The sequence below is a fragment of the Pseudopipra pipra genome, chromosome Z (assembly GCF_036250125.1).
Source record: "Pseudopipra pipra isolate bDixPip1 chromosome Z, bDixPip1.hap1, whole genome shotgun sequence".
Taxonomy (NCBI): Eukaryota; Metazoa; Chordata; class Aves; order Passeriformes; family Pipridae; genus Pseudopipra; species Pseudopipra pipra.
Window position 1 is genome coordinate 74,166,934 of NC_087581.1, and position 14,101 is coordinate 74,181,034.

At 43.1% G+C, this 14,101-nt stretch overlaps 1 protein-coding gene across 5 annotated transcripts in view; it reads left to right on the forward strand.

Moving 5' to 3' along the window:
• Positions 1 to 14,101, forward strand: part of PTCH1 (patched 1) — a 74,885-nt gene that overhangs the window by 44,204 nt on the left and 16,580 nt on the right. For all 5 annotated transcript variants that reach the window (XR_010426811.1, XM_064642267.1, XM_064642265.1 and 2 more), the window contains 5 exons: positions 2,086 to 2,204; positions 4,840 to 5,239; positions 5,740 to 6,049; positions 11,049 to 11,191; positions 13,131 to 13,314. Coding sequence is in view for 4 of the 5 variants with exons in the window: in XM_064642267.1 (XP_064498337.1) it covers positions 2,086 to 2,204; positions 4,840 to 5,239; positions 5,740 to 6,049; positions 11,049 to 11,191; positions 13,131 to 13,314 (1,156 nt within the window). In the remaining variant the exon portion in view is untranslated. The remainder of the gene's footprint in view (positions 1 to 2,085; positions 2,205 to 4,839; positions 5,240 to 5,739; positions 6,050 to 11,048; positions 11,192 to 13,130; positions 13,315 to 14,101) is intronic.

The following is a 14,101-nucleotide window of genomic DNA, read 5'->3' on the forward strand; positions in this document are numbered from 1 at the left end:
TTGGAGATTCAAGGATGTTAGTGTCTACAAAGGGAACTGATATGGCATGGAGTATTTGCAGTTTATGGAGCAGAAACAGAGGACTTCTGTTAGTTTTTCAGCCATGCTGGGAGGAGTAAGAACTGTTGAGTCAGACCTCAGCTGTTTTTTCCAAATCTCAATAAATCGTAGCTGATCCTTGATACAAGATCTTGGTTAGGCACAACTAATTATTCATGTTATATGGATGATTCAACCTTTTTTTGGTTTAGCAGCAGTTGCATGAACTAGGTCCAGCAAACACCTTTCTTGCAACAGCAGCCATTTGTTTTTCTGACAGATTGAATTAATTCTAGAGAGGATCAAAAGCAAATCACTTAATTTTAAAGTCTTGGCTATGACCTTACATACCTTTCTCTGTGAATATTTATAAATCATTAAATAGTCATTTGATCTTTTCTCACAAAGATGGCTAAATACTAATTTGGCTTTAAGTACCAGGTAAATTCTGTTTTAATAGCTGTCTACAGACAATCAGCAGGACTCTAAAATCTTACTTCAAGCAGGCTGGAGACAAGAAACAAGAAATACCAGTAAACCCCACTTTCATATAGAATATATTTATGATTGAATTTACTAGAAAATATTTGCATAATTAGTTGATTCTGCCATTTTCAGATCAGTAAAAATAGTATCTAAGTCTTTTATTATACTCTGACAGCTTCAAAACTGTAAAAATAATTCAGTGTGTTATTATCTTGATTTTTCACAGATAAATTTAAGCAATTTATGTCATTTAATTGTCACATAAGTCAAAAATTTTAAAACATGGATTTTGGATATCACATCTTTTGTACTGCCACTTTTGAGGTCTGATTTTTCAAGATCAAAAGAAGCCATTCATCTCTTTGGGGAAAAAAAGAGGTCACATTTATATCAGGTCATTTCTGTAGCCCCACTTGTGTTCTTTTCTATGACCATTTTAGCCCAAGCAGTTATTACTTCAGAAATTGCAGGTGGAGACACTTGATAGTTTATTTATAGACTGCCTTAACATGAAACTGGATTACTGCTGAGATGGTTGCTGCTTATCTAATGGATAAAATACAGGGCTTTCAAGGTTTTTCCCACTGGTTGATGGCTCAACCGTTTTTTTTCCCAGTGTTTCTCCTACTCTTATAACTATCTTCCAGTTCCATCTGTGCCAGGCTTTCCCTTTGTGATGGCCAGTGCTCCTAACAATTCTGCATTACAAATAAATGCTATCAATAATAATGATAGATGCTGCACCACATATGTTCATGGAAATTCTCTGGGAATCTCTATGTGGGAAAGGGTTTGAAGTATGGTTTGAAAGGGGTTGGGCGGGGAGGTTGTTTTTTTCATTATGTGATACTCGCTTTACAAATTAAACCAAGTATTCTTGTTCCAATTTAAGAGTCATTTTGGTAGACTGGCTCATAAATCAAGCTCTGTTAAACACGAGCATATTAATACATAGATTTATTATGTGGTGTTGGTTTAATTTTGATTTTCCTTTAAAAAGAATTCCCGATAAACTCAAAATGTTGCTCTTTTTTGGCTAGACTTTTAAGTACGGCAAGTGCATAGTATTTTACTAAATAGATCCATTTCATTAAAATTTACTTGAACTTACATTTCTGCTTTAGTAACATCCTTTGATGTTATTGTCATGCTTAAATTACTTCAGATCCCTTAAATATGAGAATTTCAGTTCTAATGCCAGTTTTGCTTTTGCTTCCATCTTATTTTATTTTGAGACTCTAAATATGTCAGAATTTCATGTAAAGATGTGATTACAGAGTCAACAGACTCTGGTTTTCCACTGTAAAAATTATCAGCAAATATCCAGGCACAGATGTATTAAAATAATATGAAGTTTACTATTAAAATTAATTAATTAACTATGATAGACATTCCGTAATGAAATGGGAATGTAAAAATACATCACCCAGTTTGCTCAGGGAAAAGCTTGAAGTGGTAGATTGGTGAATGGATGAAAATTTAAAGGAATCTTTATGCTTTGTAAAGCTGATGGCCTGACATGAAGTTTAGCAACATCATTTCTCCTGTGGTTGTCTCCAGGCAGCAGTTGTCGTGGTGTTCAACTTTGCCATGGTCCTGTTGATTTTCCCTGCCATCCTGAGCATGGATCTCTATCGTCGGGAGGACAGGAGACTGGACATATTCTGCTGTTTCACGAGGTGAGAATGAGCAGCAGGTTGATGTGTGTCTGTTTTGTGGTCACCAGTCAGGGCTTCAGTTCCTCCTCAGGAGTGGAAGTTCTTCACTGGAGTGGGGTCATCACGTTTTTATGATTTCTTTGCTAGTGACTGACTTACCTTTGCTACCTTGGTTTTTGCCTGCCTGAGGGGAAAAGGTAAAATACATGTCTCCCTTTACCTCTCTTCCCCCACTTCTCCTTCCCCCTGCACTTTTCCCTTCATTCGTACATGTGTTCATTTTGACTGTTGGAGAACAACTCTTTGAAAGCGGATAAAAGCTCCATGATTTAGGAATATCTTCAAGTATTTTTAGAATGTTATGAGATACTGCAAGGTGTACAGTGCCAGTACTGGGCAGTCTTGGAAAACTGTACATAACTCAGGACACAGAGAAGCCTCACTTACAGTAAATCATTATGTGCTAATTTTTACACTTTTATTCCTTTAAACCCAAATAAATAAACTGTAAAGTGACTTCCCCTTAGCTGAGTTTTTCATAGAACTATAAGGAATGATCAATACCATTACAAGATAATGCTTGATAAAGTTATGGCTGCAATATTAATTTAGAATAGTAATACTGCCATTCTGAAGAGTGTATAAATGTACTCTCGCCTGATGTGCAGCCAGCTCTGAGCCTACAGTGGGGCTAGGAGGAGCCTGCTGTCATCAGTGAAGCCACTGCTTAGAAATTAAACATCTTTTCTGCCTTAGATTTTGCTTTTGACTCTAATGAAGAGGATCAGCTACATTTCTACACGTGTACTCTTACTGTCCATAACCAGGATGTGGAGAATCCACATGTGTGTCCTCTTGGCCTTTTACATGCATCTGGGAGCTGACAGTTTGATATTTCACTATCAAAGGAAGAAAGCACTTTACTAAATTTGCTTCTGAGTGAGTGGGTAGAATAGGGAGTTGATCCCCCAGGACTCCTACTTTCTGTTTCTGATTCAGTCGTAGTTCCAGCAGATTACCTGATGTATTAGAGTCTTGGAGCCCTGATTCTCAGAAATCTGACAGGGCAGTCAGACCTGCCATTTATTCCCTCATCTAAAGTTGCACCAAATGTGTATCAGAATTCAGCCCATTTGCACATGAAGAAATGCAGTTAGTGAGAGCTTGCTTTGTTTAGGTAGGCAGAATTCTGAATTCCTCTTGGTTTTGTGGGATTTGTCTACTTGGTGAAAAATACTTGATACTGTTTACTATTATCCATTTGTCATTTCTGATGTGCAGGAAGAGATTTGTCTCTGATAATTGTTGGGTTTTTTTAATATAAACTAGGTACCTGTTAGGGTCTTGCATAGACTAAAATAAAGGGAATACTTCAATTATGCCTGTGATTTTGTCTCTTCATATTGCCTACCCTTCCTAGGAATGAATCATCACATTAATTTTTTAATATTTTCTTGAATTATAAAAGATTCAGTCGGTGTATGGTGAGTGGTTTCAGCCTGCCTCCTGGAAGTCTGAGATCTTATCCAGAAAGCCTGAATATTATTTAACAGTTACTTCAGTAGTTCTAAACAGAAGATCTAAGTATGTCATGTTTTTTACCGCTTGGTGCAAATATCCTAATTCTCAGCGTGGGTACATAGGCGCAAACTCACTGTGCTTTCAGACTGTGTGCAGCTGCCTGGGTAGTGACCTGATTAGCATGTGTAATTAATGAATAGCATGTGTAATTAATGGAGTGGGGTGTGTAGATGTCAGTGTCTTCAGACAGATGCTGTTTCCTTCTTTCCAGAGCACAAGAAATGTGCACATATTCTCAAAGGCCTACACACTGTGAACCATGTCTGAGAGGTGTCTCCTGAAGGTGCAGAATAAAATTAACATCTGAGCCTTACATCATGTCCAGGCTTCGTGAAGGAAGATTTGGGAAGGGCTCTACCCACGTTTGTTACAAACACACTGGTGGCTAAAAAGGCCAATATGAGACAGGCACATCTGGTTGCAAAAGGCACAGCAGAAAGACTCCTTAGGTGGGAAATTCTGCAAGACACGATTCTTTCTGCGCTGTCTTTTCTCCTCAAGGGTGATCCTGCTGCGTTCTCAAAGGCATCAGCAGCGTTAGAGATGGGGTGTCTCCAGAGCTCCCAATTGGAGCCCAGAGTAGACCAGTTGTGATGATCAATATGGCCAAGGCTGAGATGTTGTTTCAGGCAGTCCTTGTATCTCCTCTTTGGGGCTCCTCTCTTGCAGCAGCCAGTGGCAAGTTCACCATAAAGCAAGATCTTAGGGAGGGGGTGGTTGGTCCTTCATCCTGGAGACGTGCCCTGCCCAGCACAGCTGTGTTCTCAGCAACATGGCCTCAATGCTTGTGACTGCTGCTTGCTCTAGAACAGATGTGTTGGTCACATCATCTGACCAGGGGATGTTTAGGATTGTTCGGAGGCAGCGTTGATGGAAGCGTTCCAGGAGTCGCAGGTGGTGGCGGTAGATGACCCATGATTCAGATCCATATAAGAGAGTAGACAGCACTGTGGCTCTGTAAACACCATCCAACAGCAGTAGAAGCAATCTCAGGTGAAGGCGTGTTATCCAGTCTACTGTGACTGAAATAAAGACCCGTCAAAATGCAATCAGATGTTTTTCTCTTCTCTTGCAGCCCATGTGTCACCAGGGTGATCCAAATTGAGCCCCAGGTGTATGCGGAGAGTGACAGCGCTTGCTACAGCCCCCCACCCCCCTACAGCAGCCACAGCTTTGCCCACGAGACCCAGATCACGATGCAGTCCACGGTGCAGCTGCGCACCGAGTACGACCCCCACACGCAGGTGTTCTACACCACCGCAGAGCCCCGCTCCGAGATATCCGTGCAGCCCGTGACAGTGACACAGGACAACCTGAGCTGCCAGAGCCCAGAGAGCACCAGCTCGACGAGGGATTTGCTCTCCCAATTCCCAGACTCCGGCGTGCATTGTCTGGAGCCACCCTGTACCAAGTGGACACTCTCATCCTTTGCGGAGAAGCATTATGCTCCCTTCCTCCTGAAACCAAAAGCTAAGGTAGATTTTGTTTTTAGGGAACTATTCACCCGTTTTCCAAACATTGTCTTCTGGCAGTAGTATTAAATATAAGGAATAAATACAATTCTTGTGGAATAACAGTTGTTAATAATTTTACAGCTGATTTCTTACTTTAAAAGTTTTATCTTGTAAGTGCTGCAGAGACATACTTTTAGAATGTATACTTTTAGAATGTAGGTATGAGTGAGGGTTTTGGTGTCTTTTAGTAATGTAAGCTTGTGAATAGGGAAATTAAAGCCGCTTTTAAACTTTACTGCAGTATAAATTTCTCATCCGTGATTCAGAGCCCCTTCAATGAAGCTCAAATCAGCTTAGTCTTGTAGTATGTATGTGTAAGGAAAAAAAAAGGACGGAAGAAAGAAAAGCTTGAAAATAGACTGATGGATGTTAATTTTGAACCTGGCTTTGTAGTGTGACAGTATGAATTGTTAGTTGCTTTAGAAACCTAAACCAAAAACCATTTCAATTTTCTGTTGCAGATTGTGGTTATTTTTCTTTTTCTGGGTTTACTTGGGCTCAGCCTTTATGGAACTACCCGGGTGAGAGATGGACTAGATCTCACAGACATTGTACCACGGGAGACACGGGAATATGACTTTATTGCTGCACAATTCAAGTACTTCTCATTCTACAACATGTATATTGTGACACAGAAAGCAGACTATCCAAATGTCCAGCACTTACTTTATGAACTTCACAGAAGTTTCAGCAACGTGACATATGTTTTGTTGGAAGAGGACAGGCAGCTCCCCAAAATGTGGTTGCACTACTTTCGAGACTGGCTGCAAGGTAAGGGAGTGTTACACGAACTTTTCTTATCTGGGCAGAAGTAAGTGTTGCTCACCTTGGTGTTGCTGCCTTCTTCACGCAGGGTCACACAGCTGAAGGCTGGGGGAGGATGCCTGAGTGCTGCTCCAAAATCACACGGGGCCTTGCTGTTCCTCCAGCAGGTCACTTAAACACAAAGAATTTATGTTTACTCCCTAGTAAGACAGTTTTGAAGCTTTAAGTGGTTATATCCATGCCAATAATTTCTAAGCAGCTAATGAGGGGTTCTGCACTTGGCCATTATAATTAATGGCCAGATATGGCTCACTGTCTTGGGTAAATAAATGTTTTGCTGAGTGTTTTCAGAACAGTAAATGAAAAGTCCCAGTCCAGTGATGTATTCTTACACAGGCTTCACTTTCAGCTCTTGAGTGATGCTGTTGGCTTCGTCTGGGACTGCTGGCATGAAGACAATTCAGTGTGGCTTATGTGTTTTATTGGATTGGAAACTTACTGCATGTTCTAGATTTCCAGTCAAGCATCCTTACTGTTTCTGTCGGGCTGCTTCTTCTGTGCTGAAGAGTTTTGTATTTAAAATAAATAGAACTGTTACATCTTAGGAAATTTAACAGCAAACATATCCTGCCAAGGAGTACTTCTCTCTTACCTCTGTCTTTCTGTGGGGAGAATCTTCAGGAAGCTTTTGCTCACAGAAAAATAAATTGTCCTGACCTAGTAAGGCTGTAAATTTTAACCTTAAGTGTGTAAAGGTGACCAGTGCAGCCAGTGATTCTTAGAGAATATGTAAGTAACTGTCAGTAACTGAGGTATTTTATTTCTTCTGAAAATAAGTCGGGCAATATTAGGAAAGCAGATGCATCTTAGTGGTAGATCTATACAAAACGAGTAAGTTTTCTGTGTGTTTAATGCATTGATAAATAATGCAAAGCAGTATTTTGGCTCTCGGCTTTGGGGTTTTTTAATGGTTTTTAAATATTTTGGATCAATTCATTACAGTCTACTTACAGGAAGCTTGATTTAAAATATTTTGCTCACATAAGCATGTTGAGCTGTAAGGGGAGGCATTACTGGCAGGAAGAAAATTCAGCATAGCTTAGATGTTTTGCTGGGTTGGAACCTTATTATACTTTCTAGATTTCTAAACAATCATCTTTCTACATGCTTTTCCAGATTCTCTTAAACCTCTGCTGTTTGTTTCTTTTGTGAGTGTTTTTTGTTGCTGTTCCAAAACAGTAGGAAAAAAATGTGTCTGGTGTGTCCCGCCTTTCACTTCCCCCCCCCTTCCCGTGAGGGAGGTGGAAATCTGAGATTGTGTTCAGGAAGCTTTACTAGTGCTCAGCCTCAGTACAGTCTGCCAGCGATAAAGTTGGGAAAAGGTGCCTTTGGATGAGCTCCCTGGCAGGCTGCTCCCAGGGAAGTCTGGAGACTGGCCCACTTGGGGCTGCTCCCAGGAGCGCTGGCATTCCCAGTGCCCCTTTCTCAGGTGCACCGTGTGCTTTCCCAAACCACTTCCACCTCGGGTGCCTCCCTGTCCCCTCCACACTCAGCTGCTCAGGGCTGTGTGCAGGCTGTCTGTGCTCACAGAGACCTTCCCAGACCTGCTCTGCTCTTAGGGCTGTTCCTACTCTGTGCCTGGTTCAGCACATAGTTCCCTCTCACACTCCAGTCCACATGAGCCTGCCTGTCCTCACTTGTCCTCTTCTTTTCTTCTGCTGGAGGAGCTGTGTGTGTTCCTGGTCCCCTGAGTGTGCTGCTGGGCTGCATGGAGCTGAAAAGCTATGGAGGAAAGGCCAAGGAGAATCCAGGAAGCAATGGCTTGCTGTGGTCCAAGTGGACATGCCAGCCCTGTGATGGATGGTGCATTGCTTTGCCCATTGATTACCCACAGTTCTAGAATTAATCATTTTTATTATTATTTAGCATTTAGGTCTGTATCCTTACTCCTCCTACCCTCCTTCCCTGAAAGGGACACAATTAATACAACCCTGTTGCTTCATAAAATCACAGGCTGTCTGCACACAGTGTGATACTGCATTCCAAAATCTGCAAAGGAGGATATTGAGACGTGTCAGTAGAAAGAAGTTACGTTTTCAAGTGGTACAGGGCATTGATGTAACAGGGGGAAGCTAAACTCTTATACTAGAAGCTGCCACACTTGCCACAGCTGGAGAATTTCCATGAGGTGCAGGCAATAATAGGCTGAATAATACCTGCTGTGGCTGGTGCCAGGGGAGTCACGGGAAGGGAAGGTGAAGATAGAATTTACAAACGAGGTGCAGTTTCAGGCTGGGTTCAGGGAGGATCCTCAGTGAGGTGGAACAGTTCTACTGGTATGTTTTTGCATGCTGGAGGGACAGCTTTGAACTGCATGGCTAATTCCTGCCAACTTGACTGTGAATTTAGTGCTAGAGGTTAATGGCTCAAGATGGCCTTCTGACACAAACACATTTGTCCAGCAGAGCGAGGGAAGCAACATGTGAACAAAAGCATATTTTAATCAAGAAGGTGTCCTTGGTCTCAGCCACACATTTTGCCTCATTTAATAGCAGTGGAGTGCTTTCTGCCTAATGTATTTCTCTTTTCAGAGGTCCCCTTGTATTTTTGCTTTTTAGTGTCCTGTTATGTTAGCGTATTTTCTGTTACTGAAAATGCAGCTAACACTAATCACTCACTTTAACTGTAAATGTTAACATTATTTTTGTAAGTGACCGAATGTAAATTAGGTAGCTTGAATTCCCTGCTGCCTTCTAATTAGGCGTGTTTTTGCAAAGGGAAATCTTATCTGGTGTTTCATGGTGGCAGCTGTTCACATGAGTCAGTAGGAATTCCTTCCTCACCCCCATTCCTGCATCCCACATAATTTTGGATGTTGTCACTTCAGAAGCATTAAGCAAAAGTGACTGCTGATGTGAAAAATTCACATATATAAGATTTTTTAAATTCCTTCAACTTTTATAACTTTTCCACAGAAAGAGGTCAACAAGATGCTTTTATCTTTATGCCCAGAAACATTTCGTTGATCTCATTTATGAAAGATTATATGTCTTTTAAAATAATTGATATGAACATGTTTGCTTTGAAAGCAACTACTGATTTCAAAGTGTAAAGGGAAATTTTAATTATTGACAGTTTGAAATCCTTTAGAAATTAAGCACAACTGATAGTAGTTTCTGGATATTCTTCCTGCAGATTTTTTTGCAACCATGAACCTCCTGTCACATGAAGATGGATTTATTTGTTACTGTGTGTCTGTGGAGCCCCTAACAGGGGCAGGATGTTTGTCTGAAAGCTCTGCCCTGACACTCTGTCACAGCAGTTTGTGTGCTCCTCCTGCTAAGGGAGCCACTTTTACTGGAAGTTAAGCTGTTCTTAGGTGGTCTCCATTTTTTTATACGTGCTTTTTTGACAGCCTTCTCTTAACTTCCCATGTCTTTCATGTGACTGGTGTAACAGCATAAATACTCTTATCTGGCCGCTTTCTGAGAGGCTGACATGGCACGGGAGAGGTGGATTGGTGTTTTTGCACGTTTCCCCTCTCCGAGGGTACCATCAAACAACGCTTTTTTTCAGAGGGGACCCCAAAGTCCTCTGGTGATGGCATAAAACCCGGTGGCAAACTGTCCTCCTCCTGGGCTGGAGCTGCAGGGCTGCAGGCAGAGCTCTGGCAGGCCTCTCTCATTGTTTGGTTCTCAGCCTGGTGGGTTCACAGGATTTGACACGATTCAGTGACACGACACAGGGGCGGTTTGCGAGGAAGCAGGGTGGGTTTGCGGATGGGAGCAGGTACTCTGTCCCTCTCTTATCTGGGTACAGCTGTAGGTAACCTCTCCAGGCTGCAGTGATGGTTCTCATTAGGGGTCCCCAGCCCAGCTGCGAGGTGGGTCTGTGATTTCCTGCACCGCCGCTCTCCCTGCCCTGGACATGCGGTTTGTCATCTGCCTGCTCAGAGCTTCCTTGTGCTGGGCTGTGGCTTCCTGTGCTAAACCTGATCCAAATTTCTGCTGTGAGGTATTGAAGGGTGGCAAGGAGGAAAATAACAGTTGAGAGTGAATAGGTGTTGGCTGTGATCTTTACATGTGCTGGCAGCAGATCCCATGACTTGTATTAGCTGCACAAGTTGAACAGATGGAACAAATTGACAAAATCGTGTTCGCTCATGCTGTGCTTGAGGAGCAGCTGAGTTGCTGTTTGAAGTTGAAAGTTTGAGTGTGTTTTTTTTCCCCCTTGTAGTGGAATTTCTGGTTATAGCATAGAAGCTATTGCCTCAGTGCTCTGCAGTAGCCCAAAGCAGTTAATGAGAGCGATGTGTGTCCTTCTCTGTGGCTCAGTGCACTCAGCCAGAATTTTTGTGAGGCAGAGGGGAGTCAGGAGAGTGTTTCCCTTCTAGGTAACAGTCTAAATGCCTCCTCTGGTTTTAAGGTGGTGAAGTTGGATGAGGGCTGAGCTGAGCCCTTTTCTGTTCTGGCACCACCCAGGTCAGGGCAAGACTTCAGCTTTGTTTTTAGTAGTGTGTATGAAAGAGGTGATAACTGCAAATATGCATATGATGTTTTGACTGTGATGATTCTGGAATTATGGTTCATGAGGAAAACCAATTTTTATTCTAGATAAGATTAACTCTTTCCCATACACTTCTCCAAGCAGAGTGCTTGGAGAAGATGTCCAGTTTGCCTTGAGGGGAAGCTGCTTACATGGCACGATGCATTTGCAGCTTGCTTGCTCAGCTTTGCTGGTCTGCACAGCATAGGAAGACTTCTGGGACTTCTCTCTTGCATTTTCTTCCTTGCCCTGCCTTTCTTTGGGCAAAAACTGGTATTTTTACCATCCCACACACTGACAATGAATGAGGAGCCCCAAACGTAGGAGACAGCAGCTGCATAATTTTCATCCTGATCCAGCTATGAAAAAGACATTGTCCTTTCTCCTTCTGAAATTTGTTTGTAGGAGTGATTACTTACCTGCTTGTTCTGTGTTCCCTTTGCCTCCCTTAACTCTTCAGGACTTCAGGATGCATTTGACAGTGACTGGGAAACTGGGAAGATCACTTACAACAACTATAAAAATGGATCTGATGATGCTGTTTTGGCTTACAAACTCTTGGTACAAACAGGCAACCGTGCAAAACCCATTGACATCAGCCAGGTAGTGTATCAGAGTCCATGCTGGTTTACACAGCAATACACAAGTCATCAGGAGTGAGGGAAGGTGCATAGAGCTTGTCCTGAGTTTCTTTTTTCCAGCTCAGGGAGCTGAATGTCTGAGCTACAGCTTACTTGCATGGCCTCACTGACTTTGCTGAAGCCACTTATTAGCTGCAGTCTGGCCTGTGTTGCACAGTGTTCCAAACCAATGTGGGGAATGCCAAGCCCTTGATTGTTACTGGTTGGTGTGCAGTCAGTGCTGCTCCTGTGTCAGACACACGCAGTTCCCATTGAAATTGTTGAGAAAAATGCTTCTCTGCATCTCTAGGTAGATGGAGTCCAGTCCTAGGCCAGACTTTGCAATTATTTGGTTTGTTCCTACTGATTTATGCAAAACAAAACATTTAACAAATGATGTTGATGAATGGTAGAGGAAGGAGACTGAAATCATGACGTGCAATGTCATATTCTTGTACCATCATCACTAAATACATCTAAACTGTTGGAGAACTAAGAATGGCAGTTGTTAGAGCTGCCTAAATAAAATATGCCTGAGGTTACCACAGCATATGACTGCATTTGTGGTAGCCATTGATAGGTGGAAATACATTGGGTGTGACTCCTTACACTAAAATTAGATTTCAAACCTTGAGGAGAAATTCTACAATGACGTAACTTCTCCTCTCTGAGAGTCATCAGTGGCTCGCTGTGCTTTCAGGCAGAAAAACAGTCTTTCTAGTGGGCTTCTTGGCAGTTCTCCTTATTGTGTCCCTTTTTTGTCCCTGGCATTAAAGGTGACAGATTTACAGTGCACATTGTTCAGAGTCGCTATGGTGTGTGAAGCACACTGCTGTACAGCAGCATGCTGTCAGGGCTGAATGAAGCCTCAGCTATGAGTTAGGCCAAGTAAGTGAGTTGAAGAGAAAACCTTCAGTGAGATTTTGTTTAGCAGAGAGCACCAGGTACGCTGTGGAACAAATGCGATTGGACTGCAGCTGCTGATATAATTTCCTGTGCCTGGGAGGGAGAAAAGTGTGGTGCACCCACAGGGGCTGAGCACTGTGCTGTGCAGTTCCAGAGACAGCTTGAAGACATACAGTTGTTGCATATCCTGTGGACTAATTGAATCCAGATCCTTGGAATCCAACTTTTTTTTTTTTTTTTTTTTACTGCTGTCACTGTTGTTTTTCATTTCATTAAAAAGACCTGGAACTGGAGCTGAGCCAGAATTTTAAATAAACAAAACAAAACCCACCAGTAATACTTTTCACCCACAGAGTCCTCTGTCAGAGCTCTAGCTGTGCAGGATTTGGCTAAGAGAACCCTGGAAGTGTACCACTGCTGTTTACCCCACGGATATATCTGCCCACAGTGACCCAAATAACACAGGGCACTCGTCTGCTTTCATGATGCTGGGCATTTTCTGAATACATAGGTCATAGGAGGCAAGTGTTAGCAAAATTTATACAGATGTTGTTTTATTTTTATAGCTCTCCTCCATTTACTGGGTGGCATTTCCTTCAGTGTTAACAACAGAGGTTAACTGCACACAGACATGTATAGGGACTCTTGCCAGGTTTTCTTTCCATGTCTTTAAATATGTTTCTTCAACTTGGTTGTTTTTTACTCTTGGCTGCAGTCTTTCAGAATTTGGATTTAATTGATTTAGTCTATTCTGGATCCATCTGCTGATTTAGTGGTTATTGTAACTATTACATGAGTACTAATTTATAAATTAGCCACTGTTACTGTATTTTTTGAGATTTTGGTTTTATTGTTAAACAATAGTTTACTGATAAGTCACTTCAAGTGAAGATTTGAGTTCTCTTGCGTCCTATATGTGTTGCATCCCCAGGCTGTTTGTTGAAAGCATTATGGCAAAACCCCCGAAAGCAAAACTCATTCTGAAAGGCTTCCAAATTTTTTTTTCCATTTTGCAGTTGACTAAACAGCGTCTGGTGGATGCAGATGGAATCATTAACCCAAATGCTTTCTACATCTACCTGACAGCCTGGGTCAGCAATGACCCCGTGGCCTATGCTGCTTCCCAGGCCAACATCCGCCCCCACTGCCCGGAGTGGGTCCATGACAAGGCAGACTACATGCCAGAGACACGGCTGAGGAGTGAGTACCCCTTCATCTTTGTGTCTGACAGCTTGTGTGAGTGTCCCCACTGCTCCTTCAGCCAGCAGTGACCCTGCAGCTGGCTGGTGCTGCACAGGGCTCAGAATAAGCAGGACAGCACATGGAAGGAAGCTGAACAGGAGCCAGAGTGTGCCCAGCTGGCCAAGAGGGCCAATGGATCCTGGCCTGGCTCAGGAACAGTGTGGCCAACAGGTCCAAGGAAGTGATTCTTGCCCTGGACTCAGCGCTGGTGAGGCCACCCCTGGAGTGCTGTGTCCAGTTCTGGGCCCTCAGCTCAGGAAGGACATGGAGGGGCTGGAGCAGGTCCAGAGGAGAGCAACGAGGCTGGGGAAGGGACTGGAGCACAAGTGCTGGGAGGAGAGGCTGAGGGAGCTGGGGGGGCTCAGCCTGGAGAGGAGGAGGCTCAGGGGAGACCTCCTCACTCTCTGCAACTCCCTGACAGGAGGGGGGAGCCAGGGGGGGGTTGGTCTCTTTTCCCAGGCAACTCTCAGCAAGACAAGAGGGCTGGGTCTGCAGCTGTGCCAGGGGAGGGTTAGGTTGGAGATTAGGAAGAATTTCTTTCCAGAGAGGGTGCTCAGCCATTGGAATGGGCTGCCCAGGGAAGGGGTGGATTCTCCATCCCTGGAGGTGTTTAAGGACAGACTGGATGTGGCATCAGTGCCATGGGCTGGGAACCACAGCGGAGTTGGATCAAGGGTTGGACTTGATGATCTCGGAGGTCCCTTCCAACCCAACTGATTCTATGATTCTGTGGTGTTACTCTGTA